Here is a 26,747-nt window from a genome sequence, read left to right on the forward strand (position 1 = left end):
GTGGGAGCTCAACGTGGTGCTGACCAAGCTCATGGGACCTCCGTTTGAGCCTCTGCACTCGGCCCCGTTGAAGTTTCTATCATGGAAAACAGCTTTTCTTGTGGCCATCACCTCCGCACGACGAGTGGGAGAGATCCAGGCCCTTTCCTGCAAGGCCCCGTACTTGACTTTCCACGACACGAGGGTAGTGCTCAGGACGCACCCCTCCTTCATGCCCAAGGTACCGTCGGACTTCCATCTCAACGAACCCTTGGTGTTACCTGTGTTCTTCCCGTCGCCTTCGTCGCCGGCTGAGAGGACTTTGCACTCGCTGGATGTAGCTAGAGCGCTGAAGTTCTACGTGGACCGCACAAAGGGTTTTCGGAAGACGTCACAACTCTTTGTGAACTTTGGACCTGTCAATCAGGGGAAGGCTCTCTCGAAGGCTTCCATTTCCAGATGGCTCTCCGGCTGTATCATGTACTGTCATCGGTTGGCAAACCGACCGCTGCCTGGCCGTCCGAGAGCCCATTCCACCAGAGCGATCGCAGCTACCACAGCGTTCCTTTCTGGTGTGCCCCTGCTGGACATATGCAGGGCTGCTACGTGGAGGTCGACGCACACCTTCACAAAGTTCTACTGCGTCGATCGGGATTCCAGGGAGGAGTCCAGGGTCGGCCAAGCAGTGCTGCGCAACCTGTTCGCCTGAGGTGAGCCTGGTGAGGAGGTAAGATGCTTAATGTTGAGTTTGATGTAATGCTTAATGTTGAGCCTTTGCCACCTCCCGTGGTTGTGCATGTGTGTACTGCTATGTATTCTTTATTCATGAGCATGTGAATCCATGCCAGACCCCATGCTGGAGAAGGAACAAGTTACTTACCTGTAACTGTTGTTCTCCAGCATGGGTCTGGCATGGATTCACATGCGAACCCTCCCGCCTACCCCTCTGCGGCTCTTCACTTGGTCATACTGCCACTTCACGTGCTTCCAAATCTGAAGATGGCTGCCAGAGGCGGTGCTTAGGTAGAGGGCAGTCATTGGCTGTGGTCAGTATGACGCAGAGACCAGTGATTGGTTATCACTACGAAAGACAGATCAGAAACGAAACTGATACTGGTTTTTTCTTTACCGAGGATTCCCAGCCTGACGACGGGGAATATTCATGAGCATGTGAATCCATGCCAGACCCATGCTGGAGAACAACAGTTACAGGTAAGTAACTTGTTCCTTCTCAAACTCTACAATATTTTGTATAACACAATACTGGTTCAATCAAGAGGTAAGAGGTAACAATCAGTCTGTGATTGACGAGCATCTTTGCGAGATTGCTGCATGACACTGACAATCAAATTTAAAGTTAATAACTGAAGAGTAAACAATCATAAGATTTTGGTTATATTCATTGACTGAGATATTTCCGTTCATCATGCTCCCATAGCCCAGGCTCATAAAAAAGAGGGACTTGTACAGAGTTAAAGACGGGGCGAGACACAGACTGGAGCTGGGGTGTGCTAGGTGAGGCGAGAGACAAATACAAAAAGGGACACAAAGTTCAAGACACACAAGAAAAGGGAGAAATATACAACTATGCAAATGTTCACACAACGTGAGATGAGTAGAAATGGCTCGAGGAGCACCGCTAGGGCCCCAGTGCGAGAGCAATTTTTGGACCCTGGTGGGGCTTAAACCCTGGACCACTTCAAACCTAGGTTGGCGAGTACCTGCACTTCTTTTTTCCATTAAAAGTACTGTCCAAGGTGATCACACAGGTTTAGCATCTAACACCTTACATGGACTAATGTGAGATGTCTTTAATCTTCCCGCTGGGTTAGACATGTAATATTCACCTGCTCTTAGCTGTTTGAAAAAGGAATGTTGCTTGTTCTTATGCGTGATGTGTATACAAACAAGAGACAGGATACTTGTAATGAGAAAACATCACTCATAGTTCAACCACCTAATAGTTTGCACTCCACAAGAGACAGTTTCCTTTTAACTAAACAGATACTGCTGCAGGCTGTTGTTCGAGATGGCGCTTAGCAGAAGAGACACCACTCCCAGCTCAGCTGCAAATAATAGTCAGCCAGAAACAAGTCAGTCTAATAGAAGAGATTTCACTCATAGCTGTTTTAAATGATAAGTAGTCAGACAGTTGACCCGATTACGAGGTAATGTTGGCAGGATCTGTTACCGTTACCACATGTGGTCATTACCGGGTCATTTGTTTGCATGACCGGTAGTTTTGCATGACTGCAAGTTATGCGACCTTTCCCTTAATTCATATTTTGGAGTCCAATAGTCCAAGCGCTTTGAAGCACTCCACGTGTGTATAAGCACTGAATAAATAAACAATTACATTGGATTAACGTACATCGGGTCCAGTAGTTACTGCTCCCAGTAATTACTTTATGAAGTACTGCTTCTGTCTAGCAGTAATTCCCACCAAACAAAAGGTAGCTGGTAAAAATTGTTTCCAAACCAAAACTCGGATTTTGGCAGAGTGGTAAAACACGCTCTAATGGTAGTTTGTAGGTGTTTTACCACTACTGTCTGGCTAGAGATTAAACGTCATTGACTATGAAGTGGATGGTGGTAAAGTGGTAAAACACACTGTGATGGTAATTTGTAGGTGTTTTACCACTACTGCCAAACTCGTAATCGGGCACACAGTCCTTTTAATACATCAAATATCACTGCTTGGCTTTAAGTACAGGGGTAATGTGGGCAACTGCTCCCTTTGGTCATTAGCAATGGAGGCAGGAACCTCACTATAGCCCTGTAGACACCACGTTCATAGTTTCCACTTTCTGAATGTATATCCCCAACTGACCCTGCACAGTGTCAGTCTGGCTGGAGATTAAACTTCATGGACTATGAAGTGCATGGTTGGTAACAAAGTGATTTTGAGCACAATAGGGGATCCAGATCGGATGTTGAAGTTGTGGAATGTAGAGTGCCACGTCTTGAAGTAGAAGCTACCAAGGTAACTCAGCAGTTGAGCGGCTTATTGAGATGATACAAGTTTAAAGCTGGCTGTAAAATCGTATGGCTTTTTGCAATTCCTCATAATTATAGGTGCTGTAAAATTCACTATTGGGCCAAGGTATGGGTTGGGCTGGCTGCTTGCTTCTATTCATTGCAGGGCTCGGGGAAAGGTTGGCGCACATGAAGCCACATCTCAGTTTCCCAATGATTGCTGTCCGCACATTATAGCAATTTCCTTTCAACTGAGCAACTTGACAATCAAATAACATCTTTAGAAGTATACCCTGCTAGAAAACTCAAAGGTAGGTGCACACAAATCACAAGTTATTTGTGGGGTAGTCCAATAAAAAACTGAAACAGTTTGAATAAAACTGGTAGATTTAAGTTTAGGAATTATGTTTCACTTTAGAAGTGTCTTGCTTTGTGCTTTCAATGAAATTGTAGGCAGCCCATTGGCAAGATAATAGTGTGCCCTGCGTGTGGGAAGCCTGTTTTTAACATAATTGCCCATTCACAATTAAATTCATGGCCCATCTATTGTGTCCCTTCAGGCCAGAAGAAAGAGCAAGCTCAGCAAGCAAGCTCAGCAAATAAGAAGGATACAATGTTTGCCAGCGATCCCCACAGGCAGCCCTTTAACCATGCAGTGCCTTGAGTGAAAGGGCTTCCTGCTGGGGGTTACTTCCTCTCACTAAGAAAGAAAAGGAAAGGCTGGGCACACTTCTATAATCTCCATTGGTGCCCATGGCCTCTACTTTTGTTTCTTAAAGAGAGGAGATAACCCTCCCAGCAGGTAGGCCTTTCACTCAAGGAGCTGCATGGTTAAAGGGCTGTCTGCAGGTGTTAGTGTTTCCGATTAGAAAAGAGAAGCATTGGTGTCAGGAATAAGGGTTGTTTGCGGCCTAAAGAGGGCCGAGGACTGCCATACGGGCAATTGCCTGGTAAAGCAAATGTCTGCTTCGCTTCTGGGTTTCAGTACATGGAAGACATTTATCAAGTGTATGTCACCTTCCGTCATGGCATGCATGTGGTGAAATCCAAACTGCTCCCCCTCTGGCTGCCTCCTTTACCTCGTGCCACCATAGGCGACTGTCCCGTTTTTTTGGTGTTGTATGGATTTACCTAGTGTTGTGTAGTTTGCCAAATTCAAGGTTTAATCTAACAGTATAATAAAAGGCCAGATGATTTGCCCCTGTACATTTGGCTGATGCAGTCATTGCTCCACCTGTTGTCACCGCTAGCGGGAGCTGTTGCCTTAGGATATATAGTGGTCCTACTGTGTCAATGAAAACCTGCACCACTAGTAGAGGAATAAAAGCAGGAGGAGTTTATTCGCATTGCTCCACCTGTTGTCACAGCTAGCGGGAGCTGTTGCCTTAGGATATATAGTGGTCCTACTGTGTCAATGAAAACCTGCACCACTAGTAGAGGAATAAAAGCAGGACGTGTTTATTCAGCAAGTGCTGAAGAGCACGTTCTCTCTGATGCAACTGGAAGCAAACCAACACCACCTTCCAAATGACTAGGCTCTCTGAGTACCATGTATTCATAGATTTTCCATTTCTTAAATGCTGGGGCTTCAAACCTGGTGCTTTTTGCTGTGATGAAACCAAACTATGGTTTCGTTTGCTTTCATCTTCGGTGTCTTGGCTTTGTGATTGGCAGGGACTGTCAACAACGGGTTTTGCCTATCACTGCTCATTATTGCAGGCAATGGGGTAGTGACTCATAATCAACAAGGTTTGCTAGTGCAGTTCTGTAGACACCATACATCACCCCTCCATTCGACAACCATAAGCCAAGTTCCCCCTATGAAAGCAGATCCACGATAATAAGGTGAAATGCCCCCAGCACCACACTGCAGACGCAGCCTGTCAGAGAAGTGAAAACTCGTGCACAACCAACAGCTATTGCAGACCCAGACACCCAATCGCTTCTTCCACGCGCAGACTCCGGACGCTCCTCTGTGAAAGGGGAAGGTCAAAGGAACTCACTAAAACTGTACCTAAAGAGTGTCCTTCGAGACTTCAGGCTTCCTTCTCGCCACTGAGCGTCCTCATCCGCAGGTTCGAGTACTCCATCCAGGATATGTTGCCAGAGGAAAAGTCCTACAAGAAAAGAGCAGGTCTTTATTCCAAGATATTGCAATGAAGCCCGAGTGATGAAAGATTGTCAACGTTTAAACTTAAGGCCTTGCAGTTGTGTTTCTGTAAAGTGTGCAGCTAACTGGTGAGAAATCAGGAGGGATGCTTCACACAATGCATGCCCCCAATCGCTACCAAGATGAAGACTCCTTAAACTTAGGGGCCGAAATGGGAGGAGCCTACAATGATTCCATATGGGAATTCAGGGTGAGACCCGTTATTGAGGTGGTAATAGGTCACGACATTCCTTTTATTCACACTTTAGTATGGGACACAGGGTGCACCCTGGCAAAGACGGGGCTATGACACTTTTAAAGTTGTCTGAGGCTCTGCACCCTAAACATTATACATACATACATACATACATACATACATACATACATGCAAGCATTCTCAACTTGTTCATGCTTTAACAATGAAACTGTAAAGGAATGTAATTTAAACTAAATGAACATCAATGCAACATGCAGATGCATTCCTTCCGAGGACTGGCTCAGCTTTTCTGAGCTTTCCAGTCAATCACATGACCCCTCTCCCCCCCACCTCAACAGACACTGGCGAGGAATGAGGAAGTGTTAGGTTGGTGTTGGTGCAAATGCAGAGAAATCGAAACAGGAAGGCTCCTTCAGAGAAGACTGCGAATTTAGGTTTAAAATGGAACAAGTTACTTACCTGTAACTGTTGTTCTCCAGCATGGGTCTGGCATGGATTCACATGCTCATGAATATTCCCCGTCGTCAGGCTGGGAATCCTTGGTAAAGAAAAAAAACAGTATCAGTTTCGTTTCTGATCTGTCTTTCGTAGTAGTAACCAATCACTGGTCTCTGCGTCATACTGACCACAGCCAATGACTGCCCTCTACCTAAGCCCCGCCTCTGGCAGCCATCTTCAGATTTGGAAGCACGTGAAGTGGCAGTATGACCAAGTGAAGATCCGCAGAGGGGTGGGCGGGAGGGTTCGCATGTGAATCCATGCCAGACCCATGCTGGAGAACAACAGTTACAGGTAAGTAACTTGTTCCTTCTCCAGCATGGGGTCTGGCATGGATTCACATGCTCATGAATAAAAGAATACATAGCAGTACACACATGCACAACCACGGGAGGTGGCAAAGGCTCAATATTAAGCATTACATCAAACTCAACATTAAGCAATCTTACCTCCTCACCAGGCTCACCTCAGGCGAACAGGTTGCGCAGCACTGCTTGGCCGACCCTGGACTCCTCCCTGGAATCCCGATCGACGCAGTAGAATTTCGTGAAGGTGTGAGTCGACCTCCACGTAGCAGCCCTGCATATGTCCAGCAGGGGCACACCAGATAGGAACGCCGTGGTAGCTGCGATCGCTCTGGTGGAATGGGCTCTCGGACGGCCAGGCAGCGGTCGGTTTGCCAACCGATGACAGTACATGATACAGCCGGAGAGCCATCTGGAAATGGAAGCCTTCGAGAGAGCCTTCCCCTGATTGACGGGTCCAAAGTTCACAAAGAGTTGTGACGTCTTCCGAAAACGGTCCACGTAGAACTTCAGCGCTCTAGCCACATCAAGCGAGTGCAAAGTCCTTTCAGCCGGCGACGAAGGCGACGGGAAAAACACAGGTAACACCAAGGGTTCGTTGAGGTGGAAGTCCGACGGCACCTTGGGCATGAAGGAGGGGTGCGTCCTGAGCACCACCCTCGTGTCGTGAAAAGTCAAGTATGGTCTGGATCTCTCCCACTCGTCGTGCGGAGGTGATGGCCACAAGAAACGCTATTTTCCACGACAGGAACTTCAACGGGGCCGAGTGCAGAGGCTCGAACGGAGGTCCCATGAGCTTGGTCAGCACCACGTTGAGCTCCCACGCCGGGGCCGGAGCCTTCACCGGCGGGAACGATCTGAACAGTCCTTTCATGAACTCTTCACCAGACGATGAGACCACAAGGACGTCCGCCCCGTGGTTCTGGTGTATCGGGAGATCGCAGCAAGATGAATCTTGATGGACGCGTGTGCCAGTCCAGCCTTGGCCAGCATTAACAGGTACGGCAGTACTTGGGGAGCCGTAATCCTTAGAGGGTTAATCTTCTGTGCATGGAACCAGACAGAGAACCTCTTCCATTTGTGTCCGTAGCATTTAAGAGTCGAGGACGCCCTGGCCTTTGCAAGAACCTCTCTGCAGTCGGCCGGTATGTCGTATCCTCCAAACTCTAGCGCTGCAGGAGCCAGGCCTGCAAGTTCAGCGACTTCGGGTCGTGGTGGAGGATGGCGCCTCCTTCCCTGGAGAGCAGATCCGCGTCCACTGGCAGCTTGATTGACGGGGACGCTGACAAGTCCAGAAGATCCGGGAACCATATCTGCCTCGGCCACGCAGGTGCGACAAGGATCATCCTGCACCGTGACCTCTTGAGCTGGTTGATGAGCCGGATCAGCAGTGGCAGTGGAGGGAACGCGTATAGGAACAGGCCTTCCCAGGGGAACGAGAGAGCATCGCCCATGCTCCTCGGCTGGGGAAACCTGCTGGCGAACCTCCGGCACTTGGAGTTTGTCGCCGTCGCGAACAGGTCGATCTGGGGTGTGCCCCACCGTCAGAAGAGGCGATCCACTAGATCCTGCCGTAGTTCCCACTCGTGGCACGAGCGCAGCTCCCTGCTGAGTGAGTCGGCCATGGTGATTTTTATCCCTGCCAGATGAATCAGCACCAGAAACATCCTTTGGGCGACGGCCCAATGCCACAGGTCCTGCGCCTCCTTGGACAGTGCTGGGGACCTGGTTCCGCCCTGTTTCCTGATGTAAAACATGGTGGTGGTGTTGTCGGTGAAGATCCTCACCACCTTGCCCTTGAGGGACGGAAGGAAGGACCTGAGGGCCCAAAACACTGCACGGAGCTCCAGGACGTTGATATGGAGGGACTTCTCCGTCGGGAGCCAAAGGCCTCTCGCGTGCAGATTTTCGGTGTGCGCTCCCCACCCTTCCAGGGAGGCATGCGTGGTCACTGTCTCCTGGTGGCCTGGGGTCTGGAAACCCATGCCCGCCATCAGATGCGCGCGGGTGCCCCACCACCGGATCGCTCGTCGGAAACTCTCGTCGAGTGTGACCCTCTCCTCGAAGTCGCCCGTCCTTTGGATCCAGCGCGCGTCCAGGAACTCCTGCAAAGGGCGCATCCGGAGCCTGCACATGGGAATGAGGTAGATGCAAGAAGACATCATTCCGAGGAGGGACTTGATGGACCTCACCTTGGCCGCGTCGGCAACCAACATCCGCTGTACCTTGCCCAGGATGGCCCTGGTCCTTTCCTCCGACGGGGAGGCCAGAAGGGACACTGTGTCGAGCTTCGCTCCCAGAAACAGTGCGTCTTGCGCGGATACCAGGTGGGACTTGGCGTAGTTCACCGAGAATCCCAGGAACGTGAGGAGTTGGACGGTCCTTGCCGTGTGCTCCACGGCGAGCTCCCTCGTCTTGGCTCGGATGAGCCAGTCGTCCAGGTAGGGGTAGACGTGGATCCCCTCTCGGCGCAGCTGCGCCGGCACTGGTGCAAGGCACTTGGTGAATACCCTGGGTGCCGACCGTAGACCGAAGGGAAGGGCTCTGAACTGATAGTGACGCCCTTGGACCACGAACCTGAGAAATTTTCGGTGCCCCTTTAGGATGGGAATATGGAAGTAGGCATCCTCCAAATCCGACAACGACAGGAAGTCGCCCTCCTCCAGCTGACCCAGGACGTGCTGGAGGGTGACCATCCGGAACTTCTGTGCCTTGATGAACTTGTTCAGCCGTCGTAGGTCTAGGATGGGGCGCCATCCTCCCGTCTTCTTCTTCACAAGGAAGTATCTTGAGTAAACTCCGGAGCCCCGAAGCCTCTTTGGGACGAGTTCGATGGCACCCTTCCTGAGCATCGCCTTTACCTCCCGGAGAAGCTGAGGGACGTGAAGCTCTTTCCTGGCCACAGGGGGGACGCGCGGGCACCTTCTTTGAAACTCGAGCGCGTGGCCCTGGGCTAGGGCGTCCAGCACCCAACTGTCGGTGGAGATGGACTCCCACACGCTGACGAAGCTCGCCAGCCGGCCTCCCACCGGGGTGCTTCGGTGGGGGCCCGACCCCACGGCGGGTTCAATCCTGCTTAGACGAGGCTTTGCCGCCTTGTCCTCCTTGGCGACGACAGCGGGGTCCGCCTGACTTGCCTCGTCCCCTGTAAGCTTCCTGAGACGACGAACGGGCCGCTTTGACGGTAGGTGGAAAATCCGCCGCCGGAACCTTTGGAGGCGCCCTTGCCTCCGCCGCTCCGAAAGGGCGGCCGCCGTAGCTGGGGAACCCCGAGAGCCCGGGCCGTCTCCGTGTCCGCTTTAATGGCTTGAAGGGAATCGTCCACTGTTTTCCCATCGAACGGCATGTCCAGGACTCTGGTCTGTACGTCTTGACGGAAGTCAGTAGACTTGAGCCATCCACGCCGCCTAAGGCACATGCCGTTGCCCAACTGGCGAAATCCAGTGTCGGCGATGTCTGTCGCAATCGTGATGGCGTGGTCCGACGCCACCTCACCTTCCTGCAAGATCTCCAGGGCATCCGCCTTCTTGTCGTCCGGTAGGAAGTCCAGCAGGGGAGCCAGTTTGTACCACAGTTCCCGGTCGTAGCGGGCTACGATAGCCAAGGCGTTAGCCGCCTTAATCGTCGTCGCTGCAGACGAGATGACCCTGCGCCCCATCGTGTCCAATTTCTTTCCCTCGCTGTTCGGCGGGGAAGTCGACGTGGAGGCCGCACCCCCCCCCGCTTTCTTCCTCGGAGTCCGGGGTAGGCTGTGCCCAGAGGCACAAGGAGGACACGTCCGGGACCCGGTACTACTTCTCGTACCGGTCTCTTCTAGCCGGTGTCGTGGATGGGTTCTTGAGGAGGGCGAGACCCTCATCCCAAATATCGTCCAGTAGAGGTACCGCGAGGACCGTCTTCCTCTTGGCCTCGCGTCGCTGATAAAGGAAACCTTCCTTCTTCTCCTCCGGGCAGAGCTGGAAGAGCTCGGCTGCCCTGGCGATCATGGAGTGAAAAGATCCAATCTCGTCGGGCGGGGAAGCCCGGGTGGGAGGAGACGACGGCAGATCCTCGTCGTACACCTCGTCGTCTGTGCCCGTCGCGGCCGTGTCAGTCCCCGTATCATCCCCTCGAGTCGTGGACGGGGAGGAGGGCTGAACGGGGCGCGACGGCTGAAAAGGAGGTGGAGGGTGAATCCTTCTTTTCTTAGGAGGGGGGCTGCCCGAAGGGCCTGGTTCCGGGTCCCCCGACGGGAGTGGGTCCTCCACTGGTAACGGCAGTCTCGTCCTTATCTCTGAGCATAAGGACTGTATCGCCAACAAAATGGCGGCCGAGTTGTCTTGCGGCACTGGCAGAGGGGAATCCGACGGGCGGTCAGGGGCCCCGTCGGTACCCTCGACGATGTCGTTGTCTCCTGCGTCGGGATCCCTCCCGACGGGCTGGTCTTCTTCCACGCCAACACCGTGGCTTAAGACCTCGATCTGTTCTTCCTCAGAGGTTGAGGCCGGATCCACGACGACCTCCTCCCCCCCCCCCTTTTCTTCTCCGTCGGAGGTTTCACGGGGGTCCTGTCGATGGGCAGAAAAGAGGACTCCCTCCGCGGTGGCAGGGAGACTCTGAGCCCCGAGGTCGCCACCACTGGTGTAGCCTCCACAGGCTGAGCCAGGGCCGCCGCGACTGTCTCGATAGAGGCCTTGGCCGGATGGATTAAGGCTTTCACCACCTTAGGTGCGCTCACCGCCTTCTCCTTGAGGGGGGGGGGGAACACTGCCTCGCTCCCCCTCGGCCTTCGAGCTCGACCAGGGCCTCTCCAGGAGCTTTGCCGGGTGCTCGGCCTTCCTCTTACCCGACCCAGAGCGTTGGCTCGTGGTTGATGGTGTCGGGGAGGGTGCGCCCTGCCTGGCGCCCGTAGAGCCCGACCGTTCGGCGCTCCCGGTGCCAGCGGACTCGCGGTGCTTGGCCTTATGTTGGATTCCCGTCACCGGGGCGTCCTCAAAGGTCTTAGAAGACCGCTCGGATTTCCTCTTCTTCTCGCTGGACGGGCTCTTCCCTTCCAGCCAGTTGGCGAGACGTTGATGGCGGTCCTTCATGGTCCGCTCCGACATGTTGCCGCAAAACACACAGTCCTTCTCCACGTGCGTCTTGTCCTCATGTACGCAGTAAAGACAAAAGGAGTGTTCGTCTTCCTTAAAGACATTCTGCAGCTGGCATCCAGGGCAGACCCTGAACAGCTTTCCGGGCGTCGAGCTTCCCTTCTTCTGGGCCATGACCGAGATGGGCCTGAGAAACTTCTGGAGTCCTCCAAAAGCGTAGCTTGACGAATCTTCACCCTTGAGGGGCACAGACGAATCCGACACGGGTCCCCGTTGATCGGATGGAGAGTCGGTGGAGCTTGAGGCTCTTTTGTCCGAAAAAAACAGTGTTTGAGAAAAACGTGAAAAAATAGCACTAACGCTCGAGAGCAATAGCACGAGGATCCCAACACATGAACGTGCGGTAAAAATCTGAAGATGGCTGCCAGAGGTGGGGCTTAGGTAGAGGGCAGTCATTGGCTGTGGTCAGTATGACGCAGAGACCAGTGATTGGTTACTACTACGAAAGACAGATCAGAAACGAAACTGATACTGTTTTTTTTCCTTTACCGAGGATTCCCAGCCTGACGACGGGGAATATTCATGAGCATTTGAATCCATGCCAGACCCCATGCTGGAGAAATATGTTTCATCAAAGACAGATTTAGATGTGGGCCCTACAGGACTTGGACGAGGAGCATGCCTGTTTAACATTCTGTGATAGCGCTACAGGTATTGGTAGAAAATAACAACGTGGACGTGGTGGAAGAATACCAATGTAATACTACACCTACGTCGCGTCCCCTTTCCTCCATACTTGTGGGTGTCTGTCTTTGGGGACGGGAACAGAGCACCATTTGCACAGCACCAAAAAAAAAAAATGTAAAACCCCTTTTAAAAACGTTCGTGTTGCGTGGGCGGCACTGGGCGCGGCCAGCCCCGCGGACTCTTCCAGGTTGTGCAGTTGGTTCTTAATGTTTCTGTTTCTTTGGCTCCCGGCAGCACTGGTCAGATTTTTCTGTGACGAGCGTAATGGGATTCACAGCCTGCGCTTCCTGCTTAGGCCCCGAACACAGGTGGGTGCCGTGTTCTTTGTGTGGAATGCGTTTTCGTCCCGGGTCGCCCCGGCTCTCAGAAGATTAGCTCGCTGAAGGGAAGTATTCTAGGCATCACCTGCGAACATATCAACGAAGTCAGCTCTTCAAAGACCTCAAGGTTTCAGGTAAATGTGGCACCCCGCACAAGTGGGAGTGGCCAAGTCCATCACCGACTAGCCACCGCGTCACTGGTGTTCACTGCGAGGCAGAGCCGGCTTCTACTGGTGTAATCGTCGAAGTTCCCTCAGGAACATCTACCGGAGCACACCCATTATCGGTGGAAACACAGGGACCTCCCAGTGTCTAGCAGTGGGTCTTCCAGACCTGAGGTGATGCCCCAGCGCCATAAGCCTACAGGGTCCATTAAACCAGAGAGTTCACCCGAGTTCGTCCAGAGGACCCACTGGATCTCGGAGGAAAGAACTCTGCATTGAGCTGGGCTCATTACTCTAACGTACGTCACGCAGCAGGTTACAGAACAAAATCAACCTGCAGGGTGATTGCACAACCCTCCAACGGAGTGCCGCCATTACAGGGGCTGCAAAAGAATTTCCTTAAAATGGCCGCCAAAAGGCATGACAAACAGACTCCTCAATTTTGGTGTCTCATTCACTGAAGACATATGCGAGATTTCCTCACCAGAGTCTGTTCATTCCTTGACCTCAACATCTCCTCAGATTCCTCTGCCTCCAACAGTCAGCAAAGAGGCTTTCGTGAGGGTTGACTGGTCGCCAATGTTGACGACATACCCCATACCATCTTCATCCTTCAGATTTGGGGTACCCCTTTTACTGAGGAAGCCCTCCACCGGGGCACACTACTACCTGGTATCTGGTGCCATCTTCTTGGTGGACATTATCCTCCTCTTCTTGGACTCCTGCAGCCTCTATGTCATCGTCAGAAAATAGATTCTTGAGAGATTCCAAAGAGTTATGCACTCAGAGCGTATGGTAGACTATTTCAAAATCTTACAAGGGAAATCAACCTTCAGACCATTCCTACCCCACAAGTACCATGCACTCTTTCAGGTCCGTCCACCACAGGAACAGTGGGCCCTACACAGCTGGGACACCAGCTATCTAGACAACGGACCCAGCGGTAACATCTGCTTCAGAGTTGGTGCCTCCATTGCCTCCTATTCTGGAGGAGTCAAGGGTCAATGCCCTTGGTGCAAGAACCTGCAAAGGTCCCGGAGACACTGATGATGGAGAGGGCGAAGAGGAATCTTTCTATAGCAGGTGGGACTTCTTGAGCGTTCCAGTTCGAAAAATCCGAATCTGGGGTTCTTGCAGGCATACTCTTAATAAGGCGAAGATGTCTTAGCCGAGGCCAAGTGCCTGTGGGAAATTCTTCACTCTATTCCCACAACCAACAAAATAATTGATGCCCGGTATCAAGAGCTTCAGTCCGATCCTCTGTGTCTTTCCTCAAATCCTCAGCAGCAGTCTTCGGTGGTCGCAGTGGCAACTATGTTTTTCAAGCCGGCACAGTCTACCTCCTTCGGGACTCAAAGCTCTAATCCCGTACCTAAAGGAGATAGGATGGTGGATGCATATGGAAAAAAGGTATATGCAATCGCATCACATTATTTGCGTTAAACTCCGATACGCTTCTAGACGACATTCAACAGTATTTGCCCCAGGATAGCGGCTTTAAAATCTGGACTGGCTGGGGCAAAATCTATTGCTCACGACTTACTGGAGGCATCAATGCACCACTTTGATACGGTCTCCAGGGCCACAAGCATTGTGGTTAACTTGCAATGCAAAGCTTGGGCAAACGCAACCCATTGAAACAAGGATGTACAGGATAAAATTCATGCTCTCCCGTTTGAGGGATGCGATTTATTTCATTTGTCAACTGATGACGAGTTAAACAAAAATAAAAGTCTTCTACCCTGACAGCCAAATCACTCTCAGTCCTGGCTAAAGGCCGCCAGAAATTCTTTCAGACAACCCTGCTCAGATTTCAAATCCAAGAGCTTTGGTGTATTCGTGGCTACCACGAAAGAGTAGGCAGCCAGAGAGATCACCTAGCACTCACAGAAGAAAACAAAGAACCTCAAACAGGGATTTTCTCCTCTTTCTCAGCAACAGCTACAGAGGCTAAAAAATCTACACCCAGATCCACTCCTCCCCGGTAGGTGACAGAATTTCAGAGTTTCGTCTTAGCTGGCGCACCATCTCGGGGCATTCCTGGACCCTCTCTGTGGTCACCAGGAGTTACCCACTAGCCATTCCTCCTACCCACCTCTCATCTCCCCCTCTTCTGCAAATGGGGTTGGCTATTTTCTCCAAAGGAATTACAAATCTTCTGCAGATTAGAGCAATAGCAGAGGTTCCCCTTCTGGAAAGAGGATGCAGATTTTACTCTCGCCTGTTCACTATCCCCAAAAAGATCCAGGTGGTCCTGCGGACAGTTATGGATCTTTCCTTTCTAGCCATCTCCCTTCCCCAAGAAAAATTCAAGATGGTCATGCCAGTCCATATCTGTGCGATGGACCTAAAAGGACACTTTCTGCATGTCCCCATCTATGCTGTGCACAAGAAATTCCTGGTTTTTCCCTTGGTCGACATCGCTTTCAGTACTGGGGACTCCCATTCGGTCTGAATTTTGGCCCCCAGTGTATTTACAAAATTGATGAGCCCTATAGCATCTCCCCAGAGGACGAGTGGCTCGTCAGGGTAGAGACATGTCCGCGGCAGCACCACTCAACAGATTGCCAATTGGGCTCTTGATCAACCACAGAAAGTCATGTCTAGTTCCAATTTTGGACATGAAGTTCATAGGGTTCAGGTGGAAGTCAGGCGTGGGCAGAGTATTTCTCACGCATGAGAGAATACAGGACATAAAATTGTCAGTATCACACTTCTTAAATTGGAAATCCACCTCAGTGTGGTGGTTCTAATAATTGCTGGGCCTTATGGCATGGTCTACCCTGACCCTTCCGATGGCTCACCTCAAGATGAGACTTGTTTAGCTACATCTAGTGGAATCATGGAATCAGTAGAAAGAAGCTCAGTTGAAAAGGATGCCGATACTCCCAGAATCAACACCTTATCTACTTTGGTGGAAAGGTGATGCAAGATAAACCAAAAGTTAAATGGATGGAAGATTTTGAATAAATCAACCACTGGCATGCTCTGGGCAACACGTTTTTCAGCCAGCCAAACCATTACAGAAGGGGAAAACCATATGCAAATCAGGTTTGGTCCTAGCCCAAAAGGGGCAGTCCAGCCCGAACTGCTAGGTCACATCCCTTCTGCACAAATGCACACACATTCCCAGACATGTTTCAGCCTTGTTGGGCATCATCAGTAAGGAGTAGCTTGGGTCTCTAGGCTCAGTACCCACGTTTGGGCATACCCATCCCACTCGTAGTGACTAAAGCAAAACCAGAAGTTGATGGAAAGGTGATGTAAACCTTCAGAGAGGAGTCTCTTTTCAGAAGCCTTCTCAGGCACACACACCAAAACTTCAGACTCGTTAACCGGCTGGGGAGCCACCTTGGGTCAACTTCAAATGCATGCACTATGGTCCTCGACAGAAAGCTAACAGCACTTAAATGTGCTAGAGCTTTTAGCTATCTTGAGGGCACACAAATAGTGTATTTATAAGAACCAAAAGCATGACTGCCGTGTTCTATATCAACAAGGAGGCAGGTACAAGATGTTGACCCCCTTTGTCAGTTAGAAAAGATTGATAATCACCATGCACACTTAGTCCTCATTTGTATTTTTTGCATATAGGAGAATAGCTTTGAGTAATTAGTTGGACAATCGAGTACAATTTAAGGTGCAGGGGAGATGTGCTCAGCCTTGGTATCTAGGCTGGGAAAAATACATTGAACAAATGGTTTCCTGATTAAGGAAACTCGCGTCCCCTGCACACTAACAACAAGGGCCGTGGCCCGTATAGAGTTTAAGGGTACAAATAGTAACCTTCTTGTTTTTTACAGGATTTGGTTCTTAAGTTTAGTAAGTTTCTGTGCTTTGCTATGACTGCAAAATATTCCGAAGTGTCTCAATTAATACTTGACAATTCATCTGTTTATCAGAAGAACAGTAATTTATTCAGATTTTTAGCAAAAAACATTCAAAGTATAATCTGGCCCAACGCGTTTCGAGTATCAATTTTCACTCTTCATCAGGGGCAATCTGTTCTGTATTCTTTACATTAAGTATAAACACTGAAGAAAAAATAAATTAAATTAATAATCTAATATTCATATTAATATTCATATGTACATTTAAGACAGAAAACAGGGTTCTTCAATAACCAGTTAGAAGCACATATATATGTTTCTATGTACATCATTACTTCATTCTTTAAATTCAGGATCAGTTACATTGCTCAAAAGAAAAATGTATTAAGAGATTAGCTAATGCTGGGAGCCTATTAAGATAAAGGACAAACCAATCTTATCTTGAATATGCCATTACTTCCTAATAATAGCAACATTTTGGATGGTAGCTTGAATACTAACCTGAACGGTTGAATAAAAATAGTTCTGATCTACTGGGCTAAGTGCTGATATACTAAAGGCACTTACTTAAAATAATCCATAGGTTGTAATAGAGTTTATAGATTATGTGATAAATATTGAAGTAAGGGTGGTATAATAGGATTAATTAGTGCAAGAGATAATAGAATAGATCTTACTTGTAAAAGAAATGTAGGACTCCACAGGCAGTCATCTAAGGCTTCTCTGTGGATAGGATGTCCCAATCTAGTAATTTAAGAAAAGAGAAAGCAAGGTCTATAAAGGAAAAGGGTGAACATTGGCTGTGAGGCTCAATGTGGTAGCTGAGTAGCCATGCTTACAAGTTGAGATGAAGAAAAGCAGGTTTCCCAGATGTAGTTGTTACCCGAGACTCTCCATCCGCTTCCGAGTGAAAAATCGGAGTGGATCGAGTATTTATAGTCGCGGGTGACGTCACCCGCGCATGTGCGTGATGACGTCACACCGCGGCCATTTTGTTTGTTTACCTGTATGTGCGTGTGTCTAAATGCTGAGAAAAAGGTGTCTCAACCTTTATAGGAGATCCAGGTAGTGAATGCCAATATGTATTAGCTATACATCTAAACATCCAATGCATGGCAAGTTGGAAATAATTATGAACTGGTGGTAGTGAATATATTCTGATATGGAAATGTGAGCTAATCGAAAAGCTGTGTGCCCTGCCCCCACGTAAGAGAAGATAAAAGAATAAATGGATAAGCTAAAAATAGATTTAAAAGATACAAAAAGGAAAAGATACGATAATGGCATTAGGCTGTTTGTCATAGAAAAATCAAAAGAGGCTCCCTTGCATTAAAAACAATAGCATAAAAACAAAAACATTGTCTGTACATACAATAGATTTAAGTAACTTTTCATCTGGCCCACTAGGGGGTGTACATTCTTATTGTCTAGTCATGAGATTGTAATTTCTTATGTATCTCTTCTGGATCTCTAACCAAAGTGAATATAGGATTATAATCCTGTTTAGTTGAATGAGGTATATTTTAGTCTAATTCTAATTCAAATTAAAACATAAGGATGCCATGTCTATGTTTGCAGACATGCCTACACGTTTACAGAAATGGACCTAAGTAGTAATCCTCATTTAGCCCCAGAGGGAACATAGCATCTAACTTTTGGATCCAATAGAGTTCTCTTTGTGCTAAAAGTTTTTGAAGATCACCTCCTCTTGGTAAGGGATGGACTACTTCCAGGACTACCATCCTCATTTGTGGAATATTATGTTTTTGGTCACGGAAATGTCTGTAGATAGGTGACTGCACGTTTTTAGTTCTTATGTTGGACTTGTGTTCTGTCCATCTTTCTTTCACTCTCCGATTGGTTTTTCCAACGTAATACATTCCACAGGGACAACGGATCGCATATACCACATTCTTTGTATCACATGTTGCATATTCTCTCAAAGTAATTTTTTTGCCTGTGTTTGGATGTCTCACATGGTCTCCATTTATGATATTATTGCAATGTTGGCAATGTAAACAGGTGAATGTTCCCGTTTTCTGTTTAGAGTGGTCTGTGTTGGTCTTTTTGGTTTTTCAGCTTTGATAAGTTGGTCTCTGATGTTCCTCCCCCGTTTATATGCCATCATCGGGGGATCTGGAAAGAGTTCTTTCAGGGTATTATCTGTTCTTATTAGATCCCAATTTTTATGGATGATCCTCTTAACTTGAAAACTTTGACTTGAGTATTTCAACGTATGTATTAAACTTTTGGTTTTGGTTTCTTTGTGTTGCCTTGGAGGAGCTCTTCTCTTTTTTGTAAATTGATTCCGACTATTGCTTTATCCACCGTTTCTGCTGGGTACCCTCGTTTTAAGAATCTGTTTCATGAGGTCATATTCATTCTGTAGAGTAGCCTGGTCTGACGTTATCCTCGTGAGTCTCAGTAGTTGACTGTAGGGTACATTTTCTTTTAGATGTTTTGGGTGAAAGCTGCTATGATGAGGGCACACAAATAGTGTCTTTATAAGAACCAACAGCATGACTGCCATGTTCTATATCAACAAGGAGGCAGGTACAAGATGTTGACCCCCTTTGTCAGTTAGCCATCAAAATCTGGGAGTGGGCACTGCAGCATCAAGTATTTCTCCAGGCTGTTCATTTAGTGAGAGATCTGAGCACAAAGGCAGACACATTGAGTCGCCTTTCCCACTTCAACCACGAGGGGGAGATGAAGGACGGTCAGGCTCCAGGGTAACAGAAGGCATTAGGTTAGAATTAGCCAGGTGTTAATAGTGGCTAGGTAGGGTTAATTTTATTGAAAAGACATTTCCTTAACTTAATCATTCTATCAGCCAGCAGCTATTGTTCCAGCACAAGATGGTGGAACACTTCCTGTTCAGAAGTGATTGGTTAATGAGTTCAGAAGTGATTGGTTAATGACTACTATGATGCAGTGTGGAATCTAAAGAAAGGTTCCAAACTGCCTTTCATTCAGGTTCTGTTAGTGTATGGTCACAGTGCATTAGAGCCCCAGGGAAATCTGAAGTAAAACTAAAGTTTTAAAGTCTTCAAAGAAAGCCAGAGAAAAGAAAACTCAGATAAGTGACTGAAAATATACAAAAGCAAAGTTGTGAGAAAATGTTTTATGTTACAATTTAAGTTAGTTCAAGTTCAGCTTTGGATTGTCATTTATTTTTTCATAATTTTGAAGAATAGTCAAAGTGTTAATTTAACAATAAATTAAAACGAGCTGGAACGTTAACGCATCGCAATGTACTTTGAAACATTTGTTTTTATTGTGCGTGTGTCGGCGTATATGTAATTGAATTTCTGCTTGCGCACAACCAGGAAAGTGCATTAGATGTAATTTGAAAGCGTTTGTGTACGTATTGGCTGCTTTAGAATAAAGGACCCTGAAAACATAACGCAACGTGACCAGGAAGTATTGCAGGCGTCGCGCAATTCGTTTTGTCGGCTCTGTGGAGAATCTTCTAATCCTGAGGCGGCGTACAATTCAGATTGAGAAGCAGCTTTCAGTTAATCAGCTGCTTTAAGAAGTGGGCAGCGTTCAGCGATCGATCAGATTTAGTAGCGCGAACCATTGACAACATTGAAGTCCAGTTAGCGTGTGCAAGCACGTTATGAGAAATCCTGCAATATAGGAATTTACTACGTTAGGATTGTTTTTGAGTTAATCTTAATTCTGAAAGTTGTTTAATAAGACTTAATTCATGTACAGAAGAAGTTTCAAAAATGAGATTTACGCAAGGCAAGCCATTGAATTTCATGAAGCACAGAGAGATCAATAAGTAAACACATAAAATATACAAGTTAGTAAAATTCAATACAAGTTTTGTGCTTATTGAAAGGAAGTTCTACACAACACTGAAGTCATCCTTATTGTATATGAAGATATTGAAATCTTAAAGAATCCATCTAAGGAAAGCAAGTTACTATAAGGATTTATTCATTCAAGACTCTCTCAGTAAAGTAACAGACTGTCCGGTAACAAGGGAACTTGGGAAGGTGCATATTGGAAAAAGTTAGTGAAGTTAATTTCAGAACTAAATTGTTACTATGTCATTCGCAGGTATCCAGAGTTCCGAGGTGTCAAGCAGTTAAGGATTACAGTGTTATCCTGACCGTTTGTTATTTTCTCCAATTCCCCTTTTCCCCCACTCTGGTCAATCCAATAATTGTTTAATTGATTGTTGGGTATACAGGTTTGACGGACTAGGTGGGCTATTCATCTGCTCCTGCAGGAGATCTGCGCTGGGACCTGATAAGGATGCAGTTCTTCAGGAGGTATTTCTGAAATGGGGTTTCCATCATGTGGACCTGTTCGCAGCTTTGCATAACTGAAAATGTCCCGACTCACCACGGAAAGAACTACAGATATCATGGAATGGCGAAATATGCTATGAATCTCCCCCATTGGCACCAACGCCGAAGATACCCTCGAAGTTCAGAACATCAAACCACTGCAGTCTGATCTTGATGGCGCCAAATTGACCAAACTGGACTTGTTATTCAGACCTGTTACAGCACAGGGCAGTGAGTCCATTATTACTAGCAGCGACTCTGGACCCTCAGTCCCAGTGTGGGGTGCGGGTCGGATGTTGCACTTCTCCCCAATATCATTGAATTTAGGGGCCTGGTACCGAGGAGCTAGTATTCGCCAATTTAGGTCTTTCAGGTCCGAATATGCAGATTATACAGGCGGCCAGGGAACCATCTATGAGGTCCAAATATAAATGCAAGTGGACCCATTTCTGCTGTAGGATGCTGGAGCATTTATTGAATATTTTCATCCCTCCTTAGACAATATGACATGCATTACTTATCGTAAAAGCATTTCTGATGTATCTGCTTAGATTCACATGCTGTGCATAGCCCGACATCCAGTGGTAACTGCAGAGTATTGCATCTCGTCTTTCGAGAATCGAAAGGGGACGTAGACATGGGCGTGCCTGTAACACTATCCCTACGTGACGTGTAGTGTACCCAAGATCCCTCACGCGTCGAGGTCCCTCCCATTGTATTTTTTCTGCCACGAGGGAGCCTTATGACTATCGTGAGCGAGTACAGAAGGGAGAGAAATTAGTAAGACGTCTATGTTCCTTCCATCCGAGCGGGGAGGAAGGGTGGGTGCATATGAATCTAAGCAGATACAACCATCAGAAATGCCTTTACGGTAAGTAATGCATGTCTGCTGATGTTGTCAATCTGCTTAGAATCACATTCTGTGCATAGACTAGCGAGCAGTACCCGGAGATGGAGGTGGGTTGTGAGAAGGAACAGTACTGAAAAGATGTCTTAGTACTGCCTGTCCCACCTGAGAATCATACCCAGAATGAGTGTCTAGGCAATAGTGTTTTGAAAAGGTGTGTACAGAACTCCAGGTTGCCGCTTTGCAAATGGACTCAAGGGGAACATTTGCAATGAATGCTATGGACGCCCCAGTGCCTCGAGTGGAGTGTGCTCTAGGCTTGAAGGGCAGTTCTTTCTTAGCAAGATAGTAGTAGAGTGTAATGCAATTGACAAGCCATCTAGAAATAGTGGATTTAGAGACTGCATCTCCTTTTCATGTGGCCACAGACACGAAAAACGGATTAGTCTTCCTTAGTGGACGAGTTCTTTCCATATAGAACGGGACAGCTCTGCGTACATGCAGTGTGTGCAGGGTCTTTCCCCCAGGCTTGAGGGATTTTGAAAGAACGTTGGTAGCTCTATTGACTGGTTCACATGGAACTTGGAAATGAATTTAGGCGCAAATCTAGGGTGAGTGCGCAAAACCATCTTGTCTTTGTGAACTGTTACCAAAGGATCTAGAATAGAGAGTGCCTGCAGTTCACTTACCCTCCAAATGCAGGTGATTGCTATTAAAAAAGCAGTCTTGAGGGTTGGTGTCATGATCTCTGCTTCCAAAAGGTCAGGGTTTTCCCAACTCCCTTGGAAGCAGATCCATAACCCAGGTTCCGAGGGCCAACCAGTCCCAATTGGGACCTTTTGGACCCAGTCCTGGCGCCAGTGGCACCAGGCTCATAAATGTGCCCAGTCCCAGCGCTGGAAGCGCCGGGCTCATCATGCTTGGGTGGACTTACCTGCAGCAGACCATGCTGCTTACTTGCCTGCCAGCTGAGCCTCTGATCCTCTTCTGTTTGGAACTACTTTTCCTGTTGGGTGGGGCAGGAGCCACTCCCTAGATTCAGAACACTGGAACTCTTCTGGAAAGCAGGAACTCTTTTCTTACCTAGGCGTGGCTGTGGAAGGAGACACCTAAGCACTACAGGAGGCTATTTAAACCACACCCGGTGGATGAATCTTGCTTTGCGTTATTCTGCATCCTCTGCAGCAGAACGCTCATCGTGTCTTCTGCATCGGATCCTGGGCCTAAGGAAAAAAACTTACCATCCTGAATCCAGTCTTCAGCAACACCTATAAAGACAAGAAAGAACAGGTTAGCATTCCGGCATCTGAAAGACAAAGGCTTACCGACTCTTCGCACGCTCCGGAGGCCTTCGGCGCTGCATCCTGCATCTGAAAGACAAAACAAGGTGCGTTTAAAGACATTGGGGAACTTTGATACTCACGTGCCATTACTCCTTTCCACATCAACCCCAGTGGGTATTCCGGCACCCTGCAGCCGCTCCGAACTCGTACCTGCAAAATAAAAGACAGTTAAGAGCGCATCGTGAAGCAGGCAACAAGCGCTTACTTACGTGCTTCCAAGCGCTTCTATTCATCATACGGACTCCATCTTCAACTCACTTCAGCCCGTCATCCGCCATCGCAGGAACCTGCAAAACAAGAGACATCATTGCTAAAGACTTTAAAGACAATAGAATTACTCGAAACTTACCGTTCGTGCAGTAAACGACGGACAGCAGTCCTCTGAAGTCAAGAGGCCTGCGCTACCGATCCAGTGAAGAAACTGGTTACAGCACCCTGCCCCGAGGCAGATGGAGAGCTCGGCATTCACTTACCTAAGGTGAGAGCGTTAACCTTTGGGGGTCTACAGGAGAGCAAAAAAGGGAAGAGATAGGGACACCAATAACCCCAGTTCATTAATCCCATATTTTCTGTCTGCAGACATCTTACTCTTGAAGTCAGGCATACAGTGCACAGAGGTCCAGCCCAAAGAGCCAACCGGGTGCTACACATCACCTTTGAAGATACGGTAGTCGCCCAGTCAAGACCGGCGCCTCTGCGAGAATCAGGTGAGCGTTACAGTTGGGTTCTTAAGGCTTGCTTTGTGCATGGGCTTGAAAGGAGCTCCCATAAGCCTAGTTAACACCACATTTAGGTCCCATCCGGGAGCCAGGTTAGAAATGGGAGGGTGAATTCTTTTTACCCCTTCCATGAAAGCCTTAATCACTGGTATCTTCCACCACAACACCTTCTGTTGTGATGTTGTATATGCTGAAAGTGCCGCTAGGTGCACCTTTATTGAGTTGAAGACTAAGCCTGAATCAAGTAAGTGAGTTAGGTATAGGACAATGTGAGTGGGAGGGCAGTCGATTGGGTAGATGCTCTTTGAGTTACACCAAATGACAAACCGTTTCCATTTACTAGAACAGCAATATCTAGTGTTAGGTTTCCTTGCCTCCTGGAGGATGTCCACACATCTTTGAGGAAGCTGCAGGTGTCCGAATTCTAGGCCCTCAGGAGCCAGGCCGCTAAGTTCAATGTCTGCGGGCATGGGTGAAGCGTCTCCCCTTTGTCTTGCGACATGTTGTACGGGCAAGGCAGTTTGACTTGAGGAGATAGGGACATCTCCATCAGATCAGCGAACCAGGCTTGGCTGGCCTACATGGGGCTACCAATATCATTGTGACCGGTTCCTGGTGCATCTTGTGCACAATCTTGTTGAGAAGGGGAGTCGGGGGGAGGAAAAGTGTAGACAAAGTTCCCTGACCATGTTATCCAGAGTCCGTTCCCCTTGGATCGGTTCTGGGGTTACCTGGTGTCGTAATCTTGGCATTGGGCGTTTTCCAGGGTCGCAAACAGATCGATCTCTGGAAAACCCTATTGTGTGAAAACGTTGGCGACGATGTCTCAGTGTAATCGCCATTCGTACTCCCTGGGCAACGGAAAGTCTCTGCCAAGTAAGTCTGCCAGAAGATTGAGTTCCCCTGGAACATGTTGTGATAACAGGAACATGTTGCGTTTGAGAGCCTGTCTGGACAACCCTGGAGAATGAGTGCCTCCCTGTTTGTTCAGATAGTACATGGCCATGGTGCCGTCTGTGAGGATTAGGATAGTCTTTCCCTGTAGTTGTGTTTCGAACGCTTTCAGTGCTTTCAACACTGCCAGCAGTTCCAGCAGGTTTATGTGGTTGGACGCTATGTCTGGCAACCGAACTCTGCTTGCTGTCTGCAGGAGCAGGTGGGCTCCCCACCCTGTAAGGGAGGCATCCGTAGTTGAGTGGTGGAGTGGCTTCCACTGCGGGGGTGGTGATGGATTTCCCTTTCAAGAGGTTTTCCCTCGACCACCACCGCAGCGAGAGAAATAGGGCCAGCGAGACCACTACTAAATCATCCCACTGTCCGTTGGCCTGACACCACTGGTTGCTTAGCCACTCTTGCATTGGACGCATGCGCAGGCGCGCATGAGAAACTAAGTAGATACATGACGCCATCATTCCTAGCAGACGCATAGCCTTACGTACTGTTACCTCTCGATAGTGAGGGATTTGAAACAAAATGTTTTGAACCCTCTCTTTGGAGGGGAAGACAAGGCCTTTGTTCGAATTAGAGCCCCTAGGAATTGTTTGACTTGATTGGGGTCTAAGCTGGATTTTTTCTCGTTGATAGAGAAACCCAGGCTGAATAAAAGATCTATCGTCTTTTGGGTGTTTGACAGACATGTTTCGTAGGAGTCTTCTGTTATGAGCCAGTCGTCGAGGTAAGGATAAACTGGAATGGATTGCCTGCGCAGGTGTGCTGCCGCTACTGCTAGTACCTTCGTAAATACCCTTGGTGCAGATGCAATGCAGAAGGGTAGTACCTTGAACTGATGATGTTTGTTTTCTATCATAAACCTGAGGTACTTTCTGTGCACTGGCAACATCGAAATATGAAAGTATGCATCTTTCATATCCAGAGTTGCCACGCAATACCCCTGTGTGAGCAGAGGAATTCCTTCCTGCAGGGTGACCATGTGAAATTTCTGTGGTTTTACAAACTTTTTCACTGGGCGCAGATCTAGAACAGGACGCATGGTTAGATCCTTTTTGGGTACCAGGAAGTACACTGAATAAATACCCTCCTTTACCTGTGATAGAGGTACGATCTCTATGGCTCCTTTTTGTTCCAGTATCTCGACTTCTTGAAGTATGCAAAGATGTTCTGGTGTTCGTCTTCGTTGACGTGGAGGTCTGTATTTTGGGGATTGATTGAACTCTACACAGTACCTGTGGGCTATGGTCTTTAGCACCCACTGGTCCGTAGTTATTTCCTCCCATGCTTTCAGGAATGAGGTCAGCCAGACCCCAACCGGAGAGGCATGGGAGGGGACCCGAATCTTCGAGTCATTTGGAGCCTGAGGCAGGAGAACCTTTGGGGTTGGTTTCCAGCCTCTTCCCTTACAATACCCCATACCCCAAAAAGGGACAGCGGCGTGGTAAGTATTGGTTCCCTGTGGAGAGTTCCAGTTGTTTCCTGAAGGGTATTGTTGGTGAGTGGAGCGTTGGCCACTAAACAACCTTCTGTTTTCAAATCCTCGCCTTGTGGAGGGTCTCTGAGTAATTTGGTCCAAACTCTTCAGGGTTTCATGTTCTTTTTTCACGATCTCCAAGGCCTCACCGACCACCTTTCCAAACAAGTTGGATTCCTCCACAGGTTTGTTTATAAGAGACGCTTGCGTTTCAGGTTTAAACCCCGAATTACGAAGCCACGCGTGTCTTTTGAGCAGAATGGATTCCAGCCAAGCCCTCGCTCAGGGCAAAGTGTTTTTTTTAATACTTTGGTTAACTTGCCTACCTTCAGAGACTGTGGTAAGTAGGCGGGGACGTAGAGGTTCTGGAGCCTCTTGTAGGCCTTTTATTAAAACCCATTGCACATCTGCGTAACTGGCCAACAGAGTGGTGTTATTGGCGATGCGCATAGAGTACGCTGCCGCTGTGGTAACCCTTTTACCCAGGGCATAAAACCTTTTCCCTTCTTTGTCACGGGGAGCCTCGCCGGTTAATAAAGGAACCTCTGCACTTTTCCTTGTGGTAGTGACTACCAAAGAATCTGGGGTGGAATGCCCTCTAATATATAGAGGGTCTGATGGAGAAGGGCGGAAGAGGTTTTCAATTCTTGGGTTTACACCTCTCGTAAGAGCCGGTGTCGACAAAGATGGAGCAAGGCGTTTTCTAATCGAATTGAGCAGAGGGATGGCTTGGCTGGTTGGCAGCTTCTCTGAGTAGATCTTCAACGAAGTCGGCTTCAGGAGCTGCCTCTTCAGTGGCCATTTTAAAGTGATCAGCTGCTTTACATAACATTACATTAAATGTTTGTTGAT

General features: G+C 48.2%; 1 protein-coding gene across 4 annotated transcripts in view; it reads right to left on the minus strand.

Annotated features, from left to right (window-relative positions):
- Positions 1-26,747, minus strand: part of RXYLT1 (ribitol xylosyltransferase 1) — a 153,492-nt gene that overhangs the window by 36,608 nt on the left and 90,137 nt on the right. For all 4 annotated transcript variants that reach the window (XM_069629795.1, XM_069629797.1, XM_069629796.1 and 1 more), the window contains one exon: positions 4,970-5,072. In XM_069629795.1, the coding sequence (XP_069485896.1) occupies positions 4,970-5,072 (103 nt within the window). The remainder of the gene's footprint in view (positions 1-4,969; positions 5,073-26,747) is intronic.

The sequence above is a fragment of the Ambystoma mexicanum genome, chromosome 12 (genome assembly GCF_040938575.1).
Source record: "Ambystoma mexicanum isolate Mex_15411 chromosome 12, UKY_AmexF1_1, whole genome shotgun sequence".
In the NCBI taxonomy this organism is placed as follows: Eukaryota; Metazoa; Chordata; class Amphibia; order Caudata; family Ambystomatidae; genus Ambystoma; species Ambystoma mexicanum.